The following is a 24412-nucleotide window of genomic DNA, read 5'->3' on the forward strand; positions in this document are numbered from 1 at the left end:
AGCCATCCTAGAGGACACTCATAGATTTGTGTTTTTTCACAGATATTTAATGCATTTGCCCCCTGAAAAGTGGATTAAAATCAACGAAACGCGTAGGGCATTTGATGCATCTCATCTTCATTGGATGGTTTACCCAGTTTCATATATACAGATTTTATCTTTATATTGTTTCTGATGTGGTCTGTGTCCTCTAGGATGGCTGTTATATATTTACCCTACAATGTATTATATCTTGATGCAGCGGTCCGATATTTATTATACAATGTATCATTTATTGTTGTTGCCAGTTTTTTTACATACAATGTTTGTTACATGTTGTCATTATGGACACAAACCCATGAATGGATTTTCCTAATATGTTATGTAATCATTATTTAGCAATAAACATTGTGTTTTATATTAACTGCGTTGCTGCTGCCGCACATACCTCATACATAGTCCCATTTTATTTCCTTTTTGTTTCTACTGAATCAGGGATGGAGACGTATCAACATATGTTTCGTATAAAGTCCCACTAAGTCCCCTCCCCCCTTTTATTCATATTACAGCTGATCACATGGTATAGGACTGCTGTGATTGACCCTTTACCTCGATCTGTGATCAGCTGGGACCAAAGGTCCCAGTGATCATAGAGAGCGCCCAATGCACCCCCCCCCCCCCCCCCAGGGGGCGCTCAGGGGGTGTGTTCTGGGGGGGGTACATCCATGGACGCCCTCCCAGAACAACAGAGCCATGCTGTAGCGGTCTTTCCAGGTAAGAAACCTTGCAAAATCTTTCCAAATAAATGATTTTCTTTAAAAAAAAAAAAATGTATACAGCAAAGCATGACGGAAATCATACAGAGAAACCCTCAGATACTGTGAATGCCGACTGTCACTTTCAGGCTACATTCACATTGGCCACAACCCGTCCTGCAGTTTGCAGGGCCAAGAATCCCGTGTATTCCTGTGACTGGAATAATCAAGGTGGGGTTGATATTTCTAAAACTGGAGCGTGCAAAATCTGCACAGAAACCAATCAGCTTCCAGTTTTTTTTTGCCAAAGCTGAAGTTAGAAGCTGATTGGCTACCATGCACTTTACTGACGGGGACAGCAGGTGGACGCATTTCGTTGCATCTATAAAGCTCAATGAATAAAAGGCATTCTCTGATTGAACAAGGTGGAGAGGAGGGGTGGTGATGTAAAGATGTACCCTCATCCAATCAGAGAAAGCCTTACACTCACTGAAAAATTTGATTTTTTGACTTACCGTAAAATCCATTTCTCTGAGTTCATTGACAGACACAGCGCTCCATTATTCAGAACCATAGGGTTATATCGCCCCCTACAGGAGTAGGACACTAGGCAGAAAAAAAAAGACTTGGCTACGCCTATGGGCAGTCCTAGGTGATATACACCCCCCTCTCTGCTACAGGCCTTCAGTTTAGTAACAAGCAGTGTCAGAAGCATCAAAACTCCTTAGAGCGGTGGGTGCCGTATCTGTCAATGAACAGAGAAATGGATTTTACGGTAAGTCAAAAAAATCCCATTTTCTCTTTTCGTTCATTGACAGACACAGTGCTCCATTATTCAGAACCATAGGGACATCTCAAAGCAGTGCCAAACATGAGGGGTGGGACAACGAAAAATCCCAAGACTAACACAAGTACCAACCAGGTAAACGGAGCTCAACACAGAAACAAACTGGAGCCCAACCTGAACGAAACCCCTTCAAGAGGTAATAGACCCTCTAAACAGCAGCCTGCAACCCCTTGCGGCCAAAAGAAGCATCCTCACATGCCAGCACATCCACGTTGTAGAATTTTGTGAAAGTATACACGGACGACCAAGTGGCCGCCTTGCAAACCAGCACAGCTGACGCCTGATGAAGGAAGGCCCAAGAAGCAACAAGCAGCCAAGTAGAATGCGCCGTAACAGGGAAAGGAGGAACCAAACCCCTGATACAATAGACCGGTTGCAGAAGAAGCAGACAGCCCCTTTTTTGACCCGTCCGTGATCACAAACAGTGATCTCCTAAAAGGCCCCGTGACTGCCAAATACACCCGAATCGCCGAACACATCCAGGGCATGTAAGGTAAATCCATTGGGACATTTTGACCTGGGACATAGGGAGGGCAGTACAACGTCCTTAGTCAAAAAGAATCAGAGGAGGGAACCACGGACGAGGGCGAAGAACCACTTCATCTTTGTGGATCACCAGGTAAGAAGCTGAGGTGATAGCAACCAAAAAGCCACCTTCTGGGATAGAGCAAGCAGAGGAACCTCCCGAATATTTCCAATGGGAGGCTCCTGTAGAAACGAATGCACCCAGAGTAGATTCCACAGCGGTAGAACCGCACCGGTGGAGGCAGATGTCGAACCTCTTGATTAAGAGTACGCACCAGGGCGTGTGAGACCAGGGGACGCCGAAGAAAACCACCAAGGCCGACACCTAGCCCTTCTTGATGGTACTCAAGGCCAAGTTCTGCTCAACCCACCCCCCCCCGCCGTGAAGAAAGGTCAAAATCTGAGCCACCGAGAAAGAACGAGGGTAAATGGCAAGAGCCTCACACCAGGATATATAAGCTATCCATGTCCATGTCCGGTGGTAAATCTTCCCAGAAGAAGGCTTCCTAGCCTTCAGCAGCGTTGTTAACTTTCGCACCTGGCTCATAACAGCCAGGCCTTCAAAACCAGTGACTGAAGGAGGATGGAAGATCGGCCCTTGGGATAGTAGAACCTCCCTGAGAGGCAGTCCCCAAGGGACGTCAGTGACCACGTGCACCAGGTCGGCGTACCAAGACCAACAAGACCATCCGGGCCCACTAGAATGACCGGAATCCCTTTGGCCTCGATCCTGCTCAAAAGCTGCGGCAGAATCTTGAGAGGAGGAGAGGCGTAGATCCGACTATACCGGCCACACTGGGCCACCAGAGCGTCTGCAGTGTCCACCAGAGGAGCCCGTGACCTTGCCTGAAACCTCAGTACCGTTCCGTTAAGCCGGGACGCCAACAGGTCTACCTCGGGGATGCCCCACTGGAGATATATCCGATGAAACATGTCCTGGTAAAGGGACCACTCCGTGGACCAACAGTACACGGCTGAGGCAACCGCCTGCCATTTTTCAACTACTAGAATGCATACAGCAGAGAGGGCCGGAAGAAGGCGTTCTGCCCACCGGAGGATGCTGGCTACTGTCAGGGCTGCCAACACTCTTCTCTCTGCCCTGGTGATTGACATAGACCACCGCCGTGGCATCATCCAACTGGATCCGTACCAGGAGCCCCCGAAGTCGACGTTCCATGATCCATAAATAGTCTGATCACTCAAAGTCCCAGGATATCAATCGGCAGTCCGGATTTCTCCAGTGTCCAACGACCCTGAGCAGAACCTAGTCCCAGGACACCTCCCCACCCGGACAGACTAACATTGGTGGTGACCACTGTCCAATACAAGGGGAGAAAGGATGTGCCCTGCCGAAATCCCGGAGAGCGAAGCCACCAGACCAGGGAGCCCCGGTTTTCTGGCTCAGCCGAATCTGATAGTCCAGAGACCTCGAGCACTTTACGCCAGGATCTCACTTGAAAACGCAGCATGCGGGGGGGCATCCACTAAGGCCCCTCACAGGGGACGCCTACGGAGGGCCCACTCAATCAACCCCCCCAAAAGGGGGTCGTCCTCAGAGCCGCCACAGCGCCGCCCCTCTGGAAGAAGGCGTCCGGCGTGGCTGTGCGGCCTAGCAGGCCGCAAAAGCCACGGCCTAAATTTTCGGCTGCCCGCCGCGAGTGCACAGGTCAGCAGGGGAACTGGACCAAGCTAGAGCCGCGGAAGGAGGCCAGATGCCCCCAACGGAAAGCGACGGCCTCACTGCCTGCTCTAGGGCCGCCCCACACGTCTCCGGTCGGTAGGCCGCAAAAGCCACGGCCTAAAATTTCAGCCGCCCGCTGCGAACGCACAGGTCTGCAGGGGAACTGGACCAAGCTAGAGCCGAGGAAGGAGGGCAGATGCCCGCAACGGAAAGCAGCAGCCTCGTCGCCCACTCTAGGGCTGCCCCACACATCTCCCGATCAGTAGGCCCCCATAGAGACAACACTGGAGGAGAGTGGGGGTGGTGGACAGGGTCCAAAGCACCTAAGCCAGAGGCCTGGGCCTCACCTGGGGGAATGGGGAGGTGTGGAGGAGAACCCCAGAGGGACCGGCCACCCCAGGGAGTACCCATGCCCCACACCACTCCAGGGAAGGAGAGGAGGGGGTCCCTTACCACTCCAGCAAGTGCGCGGGTAATGCTTCAAGACAGATCCTCCTCGCCACCGAAGTAGGGGGGCTGTCGGCCATGAGGAACACTGCGACTCAGGCCGAGACCCGGTCGTATGCGACCTTGCGAGAGGTGGCATACGACCAGCCCCCGTCAAGTGGGGCCATGTCGTGGCTGACCTAGCGCATAGCTGCGGTCTGCACGCGCTCGCTGGCCAGACTGGGGAGACCACTGTATCTTAGTGTCCAGCCCATCGCCCAGTCCAGCAGTTGATTGTAGATCTCACAGGAAAAAATCCAAGAGAGAAAAAGTAGTTTAAAAAGAAAAAACAAAAAATTGTCAGTACCAGAGATCCCAGCAGGGAACTAGGTCCTTACTCCTGACTAGGCAGAAAAAAACTGAAAGCCTATAGCAGAGAGAGGTGTATATGACCTAGGACTGCCCATAGGTGTAGCCAAGTCTTTTTTCTGCCTAGTGTCCTACTCCTGTAGGGAGCGATATAACCCTATGATTTTGAATAATGGAGCGCTGTCTGTCAATGAACGAAAGAGAAAAATAGCCTTGCACTCACTGAAAAAATACAATACCCCTTGTGGTCAGTGTGCAGACAGGAAGCCACTCGTACACAACTTAAAAGATCGTGGCTATCGCTGTATGTAGTGCAGACTACTATAGTGATTTACTGCATCCTAGAGCTGCAAGATTAATCGTTAGGAATCGAGATTGCGACTCTTTCCCCCTCGCGATCTTACCAAAGCATTTTCCCGATTCTTTGCAGAGCTCTCTGCTCAAGCCAGCTGTAAAAACAAAACAAAACAAACAAACAAAAAAACGGGCAGTCTGCCAAGTTTCACAACATTCCTCAGCCCCAGCCAACTATAAACATTGTATGGTTTGTTCTTTAGATCAAAAGGAATGAACTCCGGTCTGTAAATGAGGGAGATTTAACCACTAAAAAAGACTAAACCTTTTTCTGACACCTGTTGGCTTCAAGTTCAAATCATTATTTCTCATTCTCATTTCTAGAAAAATACTTAAAACCCCCAAACATTATATATATTTTTTTTAACAGAGACCCTAGAGAATAAAATGGTGGTTGTTTCAATATTTTATGTCACACTGTATTTGCGCAGTGCTCTTTCAAATACAATAAAAAAAAATGCACTTTTATGAATTAGAAAAAAAATTAACAGTAAAGTTAGCCCAATTTTTTTTGTATAATGTGAAAGATAATGTTACGCCGCGAGAATCGTGATCTTTATTCGAAGCAAAAAAATTGTGATTCTCATTTTTCTCCAGAATTGTGCAGCTCTACAGCATCCCCAACGGAACGCCAGATATCACACATATGGACACTACCAGCTTCTGCAATGAAAAGCGCTCTATGAATGGAGGAGGTGGAACTTTCATTGATCTGCCAGTCCTCCATTCATACAGCACTTTATTTTAAATCTGGGAACCAATTCTACAAGCTTCTATGAATGGAGAATGGAGGAGGAAAGGGTGGGGCATAGTCAGCATTTTTGACAGCTGCAGCCACTCATATTAACCCCCGCAGCATCGGAAGACCACATCTGCTGGGGTGTCCAGGAAAGGGGGCAGAGGACCAAAGATTTCAAGGAATACAGCAGCCAACAGCACACTCATCATTCATGGAAGTACCGTCCCTGATGCAGATTTAAGAGAAATTAAAAAAAATATATATATATATCACTCAAACTTTAGCTTTAAGCGGGGTGGATGTGGTACTCACAAGACGAATTCCTCCTCCCAGGATGGGCACAGGGTGGGCTTTATGGCTGTAGTCGTGAACGTTTGGACTGGATCATTCAGCTGTACAGAGCACACCACAGGGCCTGGGGCATAAAAGGGGAGAGGACAACAAATCACTAAAGTAAAAAAGCATACCAAAACGTAAATCAGTACATGGCAAAAAAATTTTTTTTTTTTTTTTTTAAACGCTTGTCGACCAGCCGCCGTCATACTGCGGCAGGTCGGCACGATCCCGCGAGCCGTCGTAGCTGTACGTTGGTTCCTTTAAGCGTGATAGGTGCGCGCACGCTGCACTCGGGGGTGGGGGGTGCCGACGCTCGTGGCCGACACATCCCTGTTCTGTAAGGAGAGACAGATCATGAGTTCCTAATAGCTAGGAACCATGATCTATCAACTCCTATAGTCAGTCCCCTCCCCCCCACAGTTAGAAACACACGCAGGGAATACACTTAACCCCTTGATCACCCCCTAGTGTTATCCCCTTCCCTGCCAGTGACATTTATACAGTAATCAGTGCATTTTTATAGCACTGATTGCTTTATAAATGTCAATGGTCCCAAAAATCTGTCAAACGTGTCCGATGTGTCCGCCATAATGTCGCAGTCACGATAAAAATCGCATATCGCTGCCATTATTAGTAAAAAAAAAAATAATAATAAAAATGCTATAAATCTATCCCTTATTTTGTAGACGCTATAACTTTTGCGCAAACCAAATCAATATACGCTTATTGCGATTTTTTTTTTTACCAAAAATATGTAGAAGAATACATATCAGCCTAAACTGAGAAAAAAAATAGCTTTTTTTTTTTTTTTTTAAAAATGGGGATATTTATTTTAGCAAAAAGTACAAAATATTGTGTTTTTTTTTTTTTCAAAATTGTCGCTCTTTTTTTATAGCCCAAAAAATAAAAAATAAAAACGCAGAGATGATCAAATACCACCAAAAGAAAGCTCTATGTGTGGGGGAAAAAAAGGACGTCTATTTTTTTGGGTGCAACGTCGCACGACCGCGCAATAATTGTCAGTTAAAGCGACGCAGTGCCGAATCACAAAAAATGGCCTGGTCATTCAGGAGCCAAATCTTCCGGGGCTGAAGTGGTTAAAACAAGTCAACTTCTATTAGGATCTGTGTTCAATATTTACAAACTGGAGCTGAATGGTACTTTAAAAGTTTTAACAAAGCTTGCTGAAAGCTCAGAAAATGCTTTGTCAAAGCTCGCTGTTCACACTGCTGATACAAGCTGAAGCCAATGTGAACCAGACCTATGAGCAGTGTGAACAGCAAGCTTTGACAAAAGCATTTTCTGAGCTTTCAGCAAGCTTTGTTGAAGCTTTTAAAGTACCATTCAGCTCCAGTTTGTCAATGCTGAAAACAGATCCTAATGGGAGTGCTGATTGCTACTTTAAGTAAGCAGCTAGCAGGCTTTCAACAAGCTTCAAGGAGTGCTGAAGCCTGCAAGCAGCTTGTTTAAAATGGCAATCAGCACTCCCATTAGGATCGTTTTTCAGCATTTACAAACTGGATCTATATGTAGTGAAGTGGTCAACTCCAGAATTAAAAAATGCTGGTGTTACAGCACCAACGTCCCCGTAAAGGTATAGAAAATACAAAGTGGGGGGGGGGGGGGACTTTATAGGTGCAATTAATACACGGACATATCAAATTGAATAAAATCGCAATTTATTAAAGTTACATAAAAACATTATAATACAATACATGAACAGCTTTATGGCCATTCAAGACGTGTTATTGAAGCTCCTATAGTTGTTCTCACATCTTAACCCTACATGTTTCGCCGTATGGCTTCCTCAGGGACAAACATGATTTTGCAGCTACTATATAAATGAACAGATTCATGTATTAATTTTATTGTATACACTATGTATAGTGTTGGTATTTTCTGATATAACATTATATCTATTGTTTGTAATTCTCTTTCTGTTCATTCCTATAGTAGCAACAAAACCACGTTTGTCCCTGAGGAAGCCATACGGCGAAACACGTAGGATTAAGATGCGAGAACAACTATAAGAACTACAATAACGCGTCTTGAATGAGCATAAACCTGTTCTTGTATTGTATAATATTGTTTTTATGTACCTTTGTAACTTTAATAAATTGCGATTTTATTCAATTTGGTATGTCCTTGTACTAGTTGCACCTATAAAGTCTCACCCCCCCCCCTACTTTGTATTTACAAATTGGAGATGAATGGTTCTTTAAAAAAGGGTCAACAAAGCTTGCTGTTCACACTGCTCTTATACAAGCAGAAGCCCGGGTGAAACAGGCCTAAGAATAATTTATTTATTTAACATTTTTATGTTATTTATCATTTTTTATGTAGCATGAAGTACACTAATGACTTTTTCACTTGCAACAAAAGACAGGAAGAACAAAAAGACAGAGGTTTACACTACCTGGTGGGTTGGCTTCTTCCGTTAATGACGCTTTGATATTCCGCACCTGAAGCTTCAGCTCGTGGACTCTGGGTGGTTTTGGGGGACAAACGACTGGAGAACCAACGCCAGCTCTATTCTGAAATGACAAGTAGTGCACGTTATGGACACTTACCTCTGTGGTGACACCTACCATCACCAAGCAATTTATTAGAAGTGCAATGATAATACTGGGTCAGGTCCTTCAAAACACCCTCAATTCCTCATTCCATGGATTCCACATTCCATAAAACATTTCTTTGAGATTTTGGTCCTTGGTGACTGCACCTCGCAATTCCTGCATATTTGTCAGCTGCCAACCTCCCATAGGAGTTCATTGGATTCAGATCTGGTCATTAGCAAACCATCTGTGTCCCACAGCAGAAATGAAGATTCATCAGACCAGCCTACTTTTTTCCAACGTTCATTCATCCAGTATTGGTGATTCGGTGCCTAGTTTAGCCTCAGCTTTCTGTTCTTGGCTGACAGAAGTGGAACACAACGTGGTCTCCTACTATTGTAGCCCATTTGCCTCAAGGTATTGGTCATTCTGAGATGTCCAATCTACTCAACACAGTCGTAAAGGTCTGTTAAAGCGGAACTAAACCTTCCTATTGTCTCCTATCAAGGAAGCTGCCATCTTGGTATTTGTTTGATCTTCAACTGCCATGATGCTACATTAAGGCCTCATGCACACAGGGTGTTTTTACAACTGCTTTTAGCAGCGCCGGCCTTTTTTTTTTTTTTTTTTTTGCAGCGTAAAAACTCCTCTCAATGTTATTCTATGGCCTCATACGCACACACAGGCTTTTAGGAGTGGCATAGGCGTTTTCAAGCTGCAAAAATGAAAAAAAAAAAAAAAAAAAAAAAAAAAAAAAAAGGGCCAGCACATTCTGGAGGACCGGCGTTACAGCTGTAAAAACGTCTGACGCTGCTAAACGCGGCTTAAGGCATTTTGGAGCGAGGCCACCATCATCTGAAGACCACGCCTTCTTGTGACATCACCACCCACCATGCTCTGGGTGTTGACGTGACAAGGGGGTGTGGTCTCCAGATTACATCACCTGGTGGCCACGCCCCATGGCTATATAAGTAATAGCGCATACCTGACCTAACACAACAGTGGGAACTTGCATCAGGAGAAGACATCAGAGGAAGAAGAAGAAGCAGCAGAAGAAGAAGCAGAGGAAGAAAACAGTGGAGAGAGAAGACAAATAAGCAGAGGCAGAACAACCTGAGAGAGAAGAAATCACCGGAGAGGGAGAAGAACCGGAGAGAGAAGACATCACCAGAGAGGGGAGAAGAACCGGAGGGAGAAGACACGTTGGAGCTATTTTAATAAAGTATTTTGTTAAAAAACCTGTGTACGGTTTGTGTTTTTGACACTTTTTTTGGGTGAATGAGTAGGGGTACAATGTGTCCCTTACTCATTCACATAGGGTGGGGGGCCCGGGATCTGGGGGCGCCCTCCTTAAACGGGGCTTCCCGATTCCAATAAGCCACCTGACCGCAGACCCCCACAACCACCGGCCAGGGTTGTGGGGAAAAGGCCCTTGTCCCCATCAACATGGGACAAGGTGCTTTGGGGTGGGGGGGGGGGGCTCAGAGCCCCCCCTGCCCCAAAGCACCCATCCCTCATATTGAGGGTGTGTGGCCTAGTATGGTCCAGGAGGCGCTCACACGCGCCCCCCCCCCCACATTAGTGACCTGCCGGGCTGCATGCTCGGATAAGGGTCTGGTGTGGATTTTGGGAGGAAACCCCACGCCAGTTTTTTTTTTTTTTCATTTTGGCGAAGGTTCCCCTTTAAGATCCTCAGCGCACAAGCCGCACTGCAAGTCGCATGATCCGACTTGTGGTGCGACTTCTATTCAAATCAATGGTCTCTCATAGGGAAGCACGGATTTTGAATGGAGGCAGAGAAACACTGCTAAAAGCTAGCGCGGCTAAACATGCATTAACACCAATGCATAAAGCTACTAACAGCACGTTTTTACAGCCGCTTTTTCCGATTGGAGTGGCTTTGCTGCTCCTTTTTTCTAACGCCCTGTGTGCATGAGGCCTTAGGCTACATTCTCACTGGCGATAACACACCCAAGAAACTACGTACTCCTGTGGCTGGAATGGACTAGTTGTGGGCAAACAGCTGCACGAAGGCTGCAGCTATTTGTGACAGTCCACACAGCTGGCAATTACCCATGGTGATTGCTGGTGTACGCATTTTGTTGCATCTACAAAACGCCTTGTATTTTTTTTTTATAATGAATACAAGGGATTTTATTATTGGATAAGGGAGGTGATGTCACGATCTACCCGTATCTAATCAGAGAAAGCCTTATACTCACTGAAAACATACAAGGCATTCTATGCGAGTGCCCGCCTGTGGTCAGCGAGCAGAGAAGAAGCTACTTGCACACAATTCGATCACGGCTTTCACTGCATGCAGTGTATTGTGCATTTGGAGATGTCCAATCTACTTAGAACAGTGGTAAAGGGCTGTTAAAGTGGAACTAAACCCTCCTATCATCTTCTATCAAGGAAGCTGCCATCTTGGCATTTGTCTGATCTTCAACTGCCATGGTACTAAAGTGATACTAAACACACACACTGTTCAATTTACATTGTCTCTTCTATTTCTGTATTTGGATGATGGCACTTTAATTATTTTAATTAAAAAAAAAAAACAAAAAACATCAAAGTATCTTTTTCCTAATCGATATACAGCTGTCACATGACCCAGCTCTCTCCCAGCCTGTCTGCAGTGAAACATAAGCAGGAGGAACTTCTAGTCCTCTGCTGCTGGTCACATGCCCAAAAAAAAAAAAAAATCATACAGAGTAAAAATACATTATAATCAGTCAACTGTTTTCAAATTGGCATACATATATATTTGAACTTCAATCTTTATTTTTTGGCAGTAACATGGTATGGGTGGATATTTGCTAGTCGCAGGCTGTCACGCCCCTCCAGCCTGTGTCTTAGAATAAAAAGGGAGGTTAAGCCTCCATCAATCCACATGCAATACCGCACCCCCGCTGTGTTTAGCTGGTTAGTGGGCATTAAGAAAAGGAAGGAGAGGGCTGTCATTTACCACTGTGTATACGCCTACATGTGTGACTCTATAGTCACATGGGCTGATCAGATGAGATAGGGAGGAAATGCTCAGCATAGAAACTCCATGAAAACTGAGCATCTGCAGACTTGCCACTGCAGCTGCAAAATCCCTAGCTGCATTGGGGGCATAAAAAGTTGCTGTGATCAAGGCCTTTTGTGCCAAAACGCCTTAGCACTGTTCTTACACCGTTCCTGTATGTAGCAATAAAGACTTTTTATTTGGATTAGTGGAGACGCCGGCTACCTTCTTTTTTTGGACAGGCATAAAAAGAAGGTGGAGATAGAGAGCAGCGGGATTAACCAGGTTTTTTGCAGAATACAGAAAATCCCATAGCGACTGAGTGTCAGGGCTGGGCTCAGCCCTTCCTGTCGGCTAATTGCCAGCTCCCATCTATCTCCACAGTTACTCAGCTGTTGATGATATCCTGCTTGTCAGTCCTGCCTACTTAAGTCATCCAGTCCAGAGGAGCTCTGCCTTTCACCTTGGTCAACATCACAAGAAACATCTCCTGCTTAAAAACTTGCTTTGCTGATATCCCTTCTGGCTCTGGATCTTGCTTGCTGTTCCACTACTTTGATCCCTGACTTCTGGCTTGGATGACTATCCGTTCCGGTTACTGAACTTTGGCTATGTTTTGACTATGTTTGTTCTTTTTACTTTTGTTATTAAAACAAGTGTGATTTAACTGTACTTCTGTCTCGGTCTGATTTCATGGTTTCTGACACTGAGTATGAACAGCAAGTAATACACCATTTATTGATCGTTCTTTATGATGTGGGTTTAGTGACACTTTGAGACACCAACCATTTGATGCTTTGACAGTTGGTTGAGAGCAAAACCCAAAGTTAAAGTTACAGCTACATTCCTGGCAAGTGCCGGGAATGTAACGGTTTTTAATTTTTTAGTTCCGCTTTAACTGAGTAGCCTGACACACTTGCCATTCTCCGATTATCTCTCTCACGAAAAAGGTTTTCCGTTCAAAGAACGACCTTTGACAGACTTTTTCTAAATAAACTCTTGAGACCGCTGCGTGTGAAAATCCCAGGAGATCGGCAGTTACAGAAATGCCTAAACCAACCCATCTTGCACCAATATGGAATGGTCAAGATCACATTTTCCTCAATTCTGGTGTTTGATGTGAACAATAGCTGGATCTCCTGACCTTTATATGCATCATGTCTACCACATGATTGGCTCATTAGATAACTACGTGAATAAGGTAGGTGTTCAGGGAGTGTATACTAGTCAGGAGAAAAAAAAATGTGTTCCTCAAAGCAACCAACCAGATCCCAGATAATTTATATTGGGTAGGTTAGATAGGAAATCATAGCTTCTAGCTAGCGGCTATTGAGACACAATGGCCAGTAGCTGTGAAAGATGCATAGGCCCAACTGTCCTATCCTGGACAAAGAGTTCAAAGGGAACCTGTCTACATAGCCTTATGGAAACATCCAGTGACAAGTTGTTTTTAAAAAGGTACAAACTCCAGGAGATACTACTTGTTGAGTTAAGCAGCCCATAGAGGACTTACCACGGGTGGAAGGAAAGAAAATTGCTTGATTTTCCCATCAACACAGTCAGTGTTGATGAGGGAAATGTGTTCCACGGCACTATTGTGTTCTTCTAGTGGGGCTGAGGCATGGAGAGCCTTCCTGGCCAGCAGATCACAATGATTGATAATCGACTAATAAAATCCGACAAGCTGGTTGCACCCAAGTCAATCGATGATCAGCTAAACCATGCTGAGCCAGCTGAATTTCGATCCATGTATGGCCAGCTTTACGGACATGGAGTGGGTAGGCAAGGCGTAAGCAATTGTCCTGGCTGCATACTCGTTAATGACTCAAGGAAGAGGAAGGCAACTCTTGGCTTCAAATCCAAATGGCTCCTCTACACATTCTTTCTGCCCTCTGGAGTTGCAGCTCATTTCCCCTAAAGTAGAACTATAGGCAAAACGTTTTCCTTTCATTTTGGATAGGGAAAGAGGGTTATAATCCGTCAGATTTTTTTTCGCCATACTCGCCATCACCAGAACTAGTGTCCCCATTGGAAGATTTCCCTTCTATTACTTTTCTGGGGACAACCCAAAATTTGAGCTTTTTAATTTTACTTTCAATGATAAATGGTAAACAGGACAAATAGAGAGGGTGAATCTCCCTCGGGGACACAGATAGCAATAAAAAGGACAGAGGTTCTAATCCATCTCCACTCTATCCAAATAAAAAAAAATAAAAAAGTTTTGCCTTTTAGTTATATATTAAATATCTATAGCAGCCTAACACAGACCTATGACGAACGCGGTTATCAGATGCCTGTCCTCCTCGCTAAGGCCCCTTTCACACTGGGGCGGTAGGGGGCGTCGGCGGTAAAACTGCGCTATTTTTAGCGCTGTTTTACCGTGGTATTCGGCCGCTAGCGGTGCGGTTTTAACCCCCCGCTGGCGGCCGAAAAAGGGTTAAAACCCCTCGTATAGCGTGGCTATAGCCGCAGTATTACCGCGGTATAGCCGCGCTGTCCCATTGATTTCAATGGGCAGGAGCGGTGAATACACCGCTCCTTCACCGCTCCAAAGATGCGGCTGACAGGAGATTTTTTTCTTCTGCTGCCAGCGCACCGCTTCAGTGTGAAAGCCCTCGGGCTTTCACACTGAACAAACAGCGGAGGCTATTTTGGGGTGGTTTGCAGGCGGTATTTTTAGCGCAATAACGCCTGCAAACCGCCCCAGTGTGAAAGGGGCCTAACTCATGACGAAGGACCGGCCAACCTCACACCACGCTTTCACTTGCGTAACAATGCCACTCTTAGCTGCGCCCAGCACAAAGATTTTCCAGCGTGCGGGACCACAATCTAGGTGCCAGCAGCCTGAGCGCGATTGTCACTGGGCAATCTCCAGAGCCTCTCCCATCCACTGGAACTCGCTACCTCAACCTGTCTGGCTATCCCCTACTCTTGCTACCTTCAGGTGATACCTGAAAACTCATCTCTTTAGGGAAGCCTATCACGTCTCCACCAATCTTCTACCACTTCCATCAGCTCATTCCCCACAGTTACCTTTTGTACCACCTGCCGCACCCTATTAGATTGTAAGCTCTTCTGAGCAGGACCCTCTTAATCCTCTTGTATTTTACTGTATTATAACTGTATTGTCTCCCTTTTATATTGTAAAGCGATGCGTAAACTGTTGGCGCTATATAAATCCTGAATAATTATAATAATAATAATCTCACAGGCCATAGTGTTTTAAGCAAAAAGTCAGTTCCTGTAGGCCTAACCCAACAGGTTGGTGCTTTATAAATGTGAACTAGTAAAATAATGGGGAGAAAATAATCCAGGAGGAAAGGCTGGTCACATGACCTGTCACAACACTTCATTGCTCTGGACCATATCCTAATAGTGACAACAGTGGGCCATGTCTGCATAATTTTGTGTCAGTGCAGCCACTTGTGGAGGGGAGGATGTGACAGGGGGACAATGCAGGAGTGCAACTGGGAGACATTGGCAGGAAGTTGTCATCCTATAACAGAAAAGGGTTTTTCTAAAACTGGAGAGTGCAAAATCTGGTGCAGCTGTGCATGGCAGCCAATCAGCTTCTAACCTCAGCTTGTACAATTAAGCCTTGTCACGAATACCTGGAAGCCGATTTGGTTTCTATGCTCTGCAGAAGATTTTGCACTCTTCAATTTTAGTAAAACAACCCTAAAGTGTCTGAATAAAGACCTTTATGAGAGTTCTTTTAATTGAAGATGTGGATTTAAAAAAGATTTATTTTTTTTTAAATTTAGATCAAGGTGTTAAGTCTTATAAGAGATTTTGGAAATTGCGTTTAGACTTGCACTCCCCGGACACTTTAGTAGGTACACCTTGCTAATACCAGATTGGACCCCTTTTGCCTTCATTCTTGGTGGAATAGATCCAACAAGGTGTTGGAAACGTTCCTCAGATTTTGGTCCATAGTGACATGATAGCATCACGCAGTTGCTGCAGATTTTTTCGGCTGCACATTCATTACTGCAAATTTCCTGTTCCACCACATCCCAAATATGCTCTATAGGATGGAGATCTGGTGAGTGTGGAGGCCATTGGAGTACAGTGACCTCATTGTCCAGTGGTGAGATGATTGGAGCTTTGTGACATGGTGCATTATCCTGCTGGAAGGAGCCATCAGAAGATGGGGACACTGTAGTCATAAAGGGATGGACATGATCAGCAACAATACTAAGGTAGGCCGTGGCGTTTTAACGATGCTCAAGTGGTACTAAGGGGCCCAAAGTGTGCCAAGTAAATATCCCCCACCATTACACCACCAGCCTGAACCATTGATACAAGGCAGGATGGATCCATGCTTTTATTTTACACCAAATTCTGGCCATACCATCTGAATGTCGCAGCTGAAACCGAGACTCATCAAACCAGGCAACCTTTTTCCAATCTTCTATTGTCCAATTTAGGTGATCCTGTGCGAATTGTAGCCTCAGTTTCCTGTTCTTTAGCTGACAGGAGTGACACCCGGTGTGGGCTTCTGCTGCTGTAGCCCATCTGCTTCAAGGTCCGATGTGTTATGCGTTCAGAGATGATATTCTGCATACCTTGGTTGGTACGAGTTGTTATTGGAATTACTGTTGCCTTTCTATCTTGAACCAGTCTGCCCATTCTCCTCTGACATCAATAAGGCATTTTCATCCACACAACTGCCGCTCACTGGATATTTTCTCTTTTTTGGACCATTCTCTGTAAACCCGAGAGATGGTTGTGCGTGAAAATCCCAGTAGATCAGTAGTTTTTGAAATACTCAGACGAGCCCGTCTGGCACCAACACCCATGCCACGTTCAAAGTCACTTAAATGTCCTTCCTTCCCCTTTCTGATGCTCAGTTTGAGCAAGTCGCCTTCACCATGTCTAGATGCCCAAATGCATTAAGTTGCTGCCGTGTGATTGGCTGGTTAGCAATTTAGGTTACCAAGCAATTGAACAGGTGTAACTAATAAAGTGACCGGTGAGTGTAAGCTTTAACAGTAGTTGAACACAACTAGAAGTATTTTGTGGGCACCCCTGGGAGCTCATTGAATGTAGATATCACTGAATAATGATTGTAGAAAGAGGTCAAGGTCTCAACTTCTAGTTGCATTGGAAAAACTGTAGTTCCATGTAGACCGTGGTATCTGGGGTCTTGGACAGCTATGAACAGAAGCAAGGATGGTTGAAGTTTGTCAGGTTTTTTATGTACAATCTAGGTTTCCATTGGGGGGATTCCCCCCCACGCCCCATCCCAAAGACGCAACAGGAAGTGAGGGACACATTTTTCAGACAACAGATCAACCCGTACACATAGATTACCCCTTACACAGACTACACATACAGAAACGCACCTGGTAATCCTTTACATTGGCAGGTTTGGTGATCAGCTCCACGGTGGGTCGGACACAACTCATGAGGTTCTTCATTATATCCTCCAGGGTTTCCATGACTACGCTGGCTCCAGGGGTCTACAAATAAGATACATAAAATGACGTATAGAAGAGGAAGCCTCAGCCATACACTGCAAACATCAGGAAGTTGATTACTTCTGGTGGGCAACATAAACAAAGCAAACCCGTCTAGAGAGAAATACGAAGGAGGAGAATGGTTGCTACCTGAGGACCAGGATGATATCTTGGCTTCAATACTTTGAGTCCCTCTCTTAGAACAAGTGTTGAGATAAGGAATTGGGACTTTCCCTCATCACTCAGAAGTACTGAAGCCAGGCCCAGCCAGCTAGCATTTTTCTGGAGGCCACTAATGGCTGCCCACGTGACTATGATTGACTCAAAGCTCCATCTCTTCACATCTGGTGGTGAACAGAGTGGTTGAGGCGGGTGAAGGCAAAATAAGAAGGAGATGCTACAGGGGCTGACTTAAAAGTGAACCTGTCATTTTCCCCTGCATGGATCATTTAAGGCAGTCCTCCACAGTATGTCGTACTTAATTCTACATTCACCTCCATGTGGCCATGTTCATTACCAGCAGTAAAAAGAGCAATCACCATGTGAGCTCTCAGTTGAATCCAGTCACAGAGTACAGAGGCCCAGGGACCCCCTCCTGGTCCCCAAGGAAAGTCCTGTGCCAAGAATCAGCACAGTCACATGATTGGTTCCAATGAGATAATATATCTCTGCAGCACAGGGAATGCATGGTTTTCAATTAGATGGCCAACTTAACGTTTTAAATCAAACAATAGTTTGCACTAAGTGTCATAAATAAACTCGAAATGTGTGAAAGTTTCACTGGCAGCTGCACTCACCAAATATACACATAAAAATATATGAGTGAAGAATAGAACCAAAGCGAGTTGCGCTATCCGACAATTAACGTGCAAATGCATAAATAGTGATAACATCAAAATGAATGTAAACATATGCATAAAGTGTTCAAACATATAAATCAATAAATTATCATGTGCGTGTTGGCAAGAACAACCCAAATAAATCCCTCACGATTGGAAAAGTGCTCAGTGCAAAGTCCATAGAAAGTTCATATAAAGCCAAGTTCCAGTGATCTAGCAAAAAGTGAAAGACACTCTTCACCCAGGTGCAAACCACCAAGACACTCTTCACCCAGGTGTAAACCACCAAGACACTCTTCACCCAGGTGCAAACCACCAAGACACTCTTCACCCAGGTGCAAACCACCAAGACACTCTTCACCCAGGTGCAAACCACCAAGACACTCTTCACCCAGGTGCAAACCACCAAGACACTCTTCACCCAGGTGCAAACCACCAAGACACTCTTCACCCAGGTGCAAACCACCAAGACACTCTTCACCCAGGTGTAAACCACCGCTCACAAGGTGATGAAGAATGACATCCAGGTCTCAAATGGAACTCCCAATCAATGCCTTGGCGGGCATGACGTCACTGCTGTAGCTCCACCCGACATGTTTTGTCCTTTTGTCCTTTAGGAGTATGTACTCCGTTGCCCCAGCGACAATGTCCTATAAGATGACAGGTGGAGCTACAGTGGTGACGCTGTCAGGCGTTGATAGGGATTACCTGTGTCTTAATGTGATTTATCGGCCTGTGTTTGTAAGTAGTTTTAACGTCATTAAACACTGGATTTTTAATAACTACTACACCACAAGATACTTTCTAGGTTTTGCCTCATACTGAGTCCTATATGTGGATTGATACGGCCGGTTGGATGAGTTCCACCTGAGACCTGGATGTCATCATCCATCCCCGTGGGTTTTCTTCCAAAGCGCAGCCAGACCTCCTCCTTTGAGGTCTTACAATCTGGTAAGCAGCTTGTGAGTGGTGATGTACACCTGGGTGAAGAGTGTCTTTCACTTATGCTGGATCACCGGAACTTGGCGGCATATGAACTTTCTATGTACTTTACACTGAGCACTTTTTAAACTTATAGTCTTGCATTGTGAAAACGTAAAGTCAAGCACAACCATCATGAAACACTGCAAAGCACCAAGCAAATATGTACACCACATTTGCAAACATTTACATCAAGGTGTTTTTTTTTTCTTTATTGCTATTTGAAAAGTAATAAAGGTACAAGGGTAATAAACTCATGTCACAGAGGGAAGAAGGCATGTCAATCAGCAGACAGATCAAATACTGCTTGGAAAGAGAATTTTTTTTTTTACAGAAAAAAAAAAGTTCAATGATACATTAGTACTCTGCCTTAAGTGTCTAATTTTAATATAACAAATGTGGTTCAGCAGTGTTGAGTCAGCAAATATGGGGGAGCAGAGCGATCTAAGATGGGTCCGAGACAACCTGTCTCAATCAGGGTTCCGTGGAACCATAAAAAGGTTCCTCCAGAGGTTACTAGGGGTTCCTTGAGACATGAATAATTTCTGCCTCTCAGATAAGGAACTACATAAGTTAGTTACTTAAAAAAAAAAAGATCTTTTTCAACCAATAGAAAACCTTCATATACACAATCCTACTTACCATACTTACAGCTGATTCACAGGAAGGCAAAAAAAAAAAAAACCCCTATGACTCATATATGGCCCAATTCCTCCTGCTTGAGCAGGCAATTTGATATGACCTGGATCAACACTCTCTGGTGTTATTACCTATAAATGTTAATACATAGTTCAAATTTAGACATTTAGGAATGCATCAAGATCTTTTTTTTAAACAATCCACTGAGCTGGTCAGAACTAGTTCTTGCAGGAGTCTATTCCACATTTCCACAGCTCTTACCGTGAAGAAGCCTTTCCATATGTGTAGGTTAAATCTCTTTTCATCCAAGTAGTAAGCCGCTTGCTATTGGTGCACTCGTGTGTGCTCACTCCCGAGCCAGCTCTCTGCATCCATAAGACACAGAGAGTGCAGCTCAGCCCCGCCCTCTGCATCTCAGTCAATCAGGAGGGAGAGACCCAGAAGAGCCTTGGGTCTCGTGCACATCGCTGGATCGAGATCGGGCTTAGGTTAGTATTAGGGGGGTTGTGGGGGGAGGTGTATATTGAAGGTATTTTACCTTTGTGCACAAAAAAAACCTTCAGCCACTTTAGATCTATGATCTCCCTGAACACCCAGATCCTTCTCAACCACTGACCCCCTCAGCTGTTCTCCTCCTTTAGAACACAATAGCGGGGTCCCCCCCTTTAATGGGGGAAATAGAACAATTTTCTTTCTAGGGAAGGAAAGAAAATTGTATAAGGTATGGCTTGCCTTAGGTATCTTTAAAGGGGGATTCTTCCAACTGACCACAAATGTAAGAAGCATTCTTTCCATTGACCACCACACTAAATTACCATCAGCTGTAGATACACTATATTACCAAAGGTATTGGGACGCCTGCGCGCACACATATATACACACTTTGTTTATATATATATATATATATATATATATATATATATATATATACATATATATATATATATATACACATACACATATACACACACACACACATACATATATCTTATTCTTTATTCTATGCCCACTGGTGCTCTTCCCTTCTCACCACCACTCCAGAGATCACTGGAGTAACGGTGTCAACTACAGAGATTTCCAGCTTCCAGAGATATCAGTATGGCATATACATAATCTATTAACAAAAGTATTGGGACGCCTGTCTTTACACACACATGAACTTTAATGGCATCCCAGTCTTAGCCTGTAGGGTTCAATATTGAGTTGGCCCACCCTTTGCAGCTATAACAGCTTCAACTCTTCTGGGAAGGCTGTCCACAAGGTTTAGGAGTGTGTCTATGGAAATGTTTGACCATTCTTCCAGAAGCACATTTGTGAGGTCAGGCACTGATGTTGGGCGAGAAGGCCTGTTTTGCATTCTCCTCTCTAGTTCATCCCAAAGTTTTTCTATCGGGTTGCGGTCAGGACTCTGTGCAGGCCAGTCAAGTTCCTCCACCCCAGTGGTTTGTGCACTGGTCCAAATCATTTGGTGGAGGGGGGATTATGGTTTGGGGTTGTTATTCAGGGGTTGGTCTTGGCCCCTTAGTTCCAGTGAAGGGAACTCTCAAGGCGTCAGCATACCAAGACATTTTAGACAATTTCATGCTCCCAACTTTGTGGGAACAGTTTGGGGATGGCCCCTTCCTGTTCCAACATGACTGCGCACCAGTGCACAAAGCAAGGTCCATAAAGACATGGATGAGCGAGTTTGGGGTGGAGGAACTAGACTGGCCTGCACAGAGTCCTGACCTCAACCTGATAAAACACCTTTGGGATGAATTAGAGCGGAGACCAGGCCTTCTCATCCACATCAGTGCCTGACCTCACAAATGCGTTTCTGGAAGAATGGTCAAACATTCCCATAGACACACTCCTAAACCATGTGGACAGCCTTCCCAGAAGAGTTGAAGCTGTTATAGCTGTAAAGGGTGGGCCAACTCTATATTGGACCCTACAGACTAAGACTGGGAAGCCATTAAAGTTCATATGTGTGTAAAGGCAGGCTTCACAATACTTTTCGTGACATGGTGTATAGTAATTATTGGTAGGGGTTCACTCAGACAAAAGTGTGATTTCAAGGGTTCCTCCACACTAAAAAGGTTGGGGAAGGTTGATCTGAGAGATTGAGTGTGTCCTGTAGGTTTACACATCCTGACCAAATTTGATCACATTTTTGGGAGTAACCTCTCGACGTAAAGTCAATAGATTGGAAGCATAGGGTCAATTATCTTCCAATCATTTACTTTGAGGGGAAGGGTGGGGGGAGTTCTCTTTTGCAGTGTATGGCTAAGCTGATCGTTTTAATTACCTAACTGTATTATCAAAATGATCTTTTAATAGACTATACATTGCCTTGAAGGCCCTCAACATTGTGCTCAAGCAGAGAGATAAATAAGCCTTTCTGAAAATGAAAGAACCCCCCTGGGTAAATGGCCCTCTTTGCAAGAAGAGAGCAGCAAAGACCCGCAGAAGAAAGCATTGTGACTGCTCTCCTATCCGCATACGCCCGGAGAAGCCAAGTGCAGGATAATGGGCGCAGGAGTTCGAAAGCATTTTATCTGCAGTAAAAGCGTTTTGTGCCAAGAGCACTTAGCACACAGCAGTTTGGCATAATGACCAATGTGAAAACACTGATACCATTATGCATCTGCAAAGTCATATGTCTCTGCAGCTTGGGAAGCCACATGATCTCATTGATCTCATCACTTTTCACTGTATTTAAGGCACAGACACGTCTCCCTTTTTGTACTGGTCTTTGAAATTATTTGGGGGTTTGGCCTGGAAGGAGTCTTCTGCTCGGAATGTTCAGTCTTAGCTAAAGTGCACCCAAATCCAAGAACAAAAACGTATTGCTGTGTCTTACCAGTCCTTAGAAGTGGTGGCATTATTAGTTTTCTTTTTTAGGCTTTATTTGTATCTGGTGACCCTGCCAGTAACATACAGTACTGTGCAAAGGTTTTAGGCAGGTGTGGAAAAATGCTGTAAAATGAAGAATGATTTCAGAAATAGAAGTGTTAATAGAGAAGAGAAATCCAATCCCAATCAATATTTGATGTGACCACTCTTTGCCTTCAAAACAGCATCAATTATTCTTCTAGATACACCTGCCCACAGTTTTTGAAGGAACTCAGCTGGTAGGTTGATCCAAACATCTTGGAGAACCAACCACAGATCCTCTGTGGGTACAAGTCGAAATCAAAACCTTCTGTCTCTTCATGTAATCCCAAACAGACTCCATGATGTGGAGATCAGGGCTCTGTGGGGGCCAAACCATCACTTCCAGGACTCCTCCTTTACAGTTAAGACAGTTCTTAATGACATTGGATGGACTACAACTTCATAAAATGCACCATGCCTCTTACTAAACACCTCAGATGGTTTAACTTTCCAAAAAGGGGTCATTTGGGGGATATTTGTACTGTCGTGGCGGTTTTGGGTCTCAAGAAATGAGATAGACCGTCAGTACATCAGGATTGATTGATTATATAGCATAGTTTGTGGACTTTGTGGAAAGCTTTATATTACCCTGTTTCCCCGAAAATAAGACCTAGCGTGATTGTCAGTGATGGCTCCAATATAAACCCCTACCCCCCAAATGAGCCCTACCCTGTTTCCCAGAAAATAAGCCCTACCCTGAAAACAAGACCTACAAGGACTTTAACTAGGGCTTATTTGGGGGGGTAGGGCTTATATTGCAGCCATCACCAACAATCACGCTAGGTCTTATTTTCGGGGAAACAGGGTATTTAGTCTGTAGGAAAGCTTTGTGGATAGCTTTCCTACAGACTAAATAATATGCGCCGATTTCAGTTATTTTCACCAAACAAATGTAGCAGAATACATTTTGGCCTAAATTTAAGAAGAAAGATTTTTTTATTTACAGAATTTTATAACGCAAACTAAGAAAACACTTTTTTTTAAAACTTTCTGGCCTTGCAAAAAAAATAAAAAGCGCAGTGGCGATTAAATACCACCAAAAGAAAGCTCTATTTGTCTGAAAAAAAATTATAAAAAATTTAGGGTTCAAATACACTTGAACATCACCCTCCAACCTTGTGGACCATACCTCTACCTTTCAACCCTTTTTCTTCTTTCTCTTTCCTTTTCTCCACCTTACGATTAAAGCTCATTATCAGAATTTATTTGACCTATATACACTCTACTTGTAAACAATATGTATAGTAGGTATAAATCATTTAAATACCTACAAAAGTAACTAAGGAAATGATATATATCTTTAATTTAGGTTTACGTGAACCCAATGTTTAATATTTGAAATTTCATGATAATTTACCTATATAAACCCTACTGTAAAACAATGAGCTTACTTTATAGATCCTTGTAAACTTACTTTATGTATCTTTATAACATTGTATACTCAATAAACTTCTTTTGACAAGGAACATCACCCTCCAGGTCACTTAGGGAAACCTGAACTGTCAGACTGCTTGTTTGCAGAAGTCAAACCCAACAGATTGGGCAGTCCACAAATGATGGTTCACCTGGCAGGTAAGGATAGTTTAGGTGGTTGCTCACCATCCGTTTTGGTTAATGGTAACAATTGCATGAGAGCCCTGTCAATGTGCCAGTACGACCACTGAAGCATCTTTCTTTCCACCTTGACACATTTTATAGCCAAAAGTATAGGGAAACCTCTTCAAATGATTTACTTCAGGTCTCTCTTGTGAAGAATACAGTTAAAGCTACAGCAAATGTCTGTATGGTTACAGTTTGTGGAAGAACCTCTTCTGTTCCAGCATTACTGTGCCCCTGTGTACGTGCCAGGGCCATGAAACATATAGTAGGATAGGTTTGGTGTGGAATAAGGAGTGGCCTGCAAAGAGCCCTAACCTCAACCCCCAAGGAACCTATGGGATGAACTGGAATAACAGCAGCAAACCAGGTCTTTTTGTCCCAACGTCAGAATCTGACCCCA

The 24412-nt window shown here is 44.4% G+C and overlaps 1 protein-coding gene across 2 annotated transcripts in view; it reads right to left on the reverse strand.

Moving 5' to 3' along the window:
* Positions 1-24412, reverse strand: part of C2CD2 (C2 calcium dependent domain containing 2) — a 205891-nt gene that overhangs the window by 77878 nt on the left and 103601 nt on the right. For both annotated transcript variants that reach the window (XM_073617265.1, XM_073617266.1), the window contains exons 6-8: positions 16925-17041; positions 8428-8545; positions 5988-6090 (exon numbers count right to left, since the gene is read on the reverse strand). In XM_073617265.1, the coding sequence (XP_073473366.1) occupies positions 5988-6090; positions 8428-8545; positions 16925-17041 (338 nt within the window). The remainder of the gene's footprint in view (positions 1-5987; positions 6091-8427; positions 8546-16924; positions 17042-24412) is intronic.

The sequence above is a fragment of the Aquarana catesbeiana genome, linkage group LG02 (assembly GCF_042186555.1).
Source record: "Aquarana catesbeiana isolate 2022-GZ linkage group LG02, ASM4218655v1, whole genome shotgun sequence".
Lineage (NCBI taxonomy): Eukaryota > Metazoa > Chordata > Amphibia > Anura > Ranidae > Aquarana > Aquarana catesbeiana.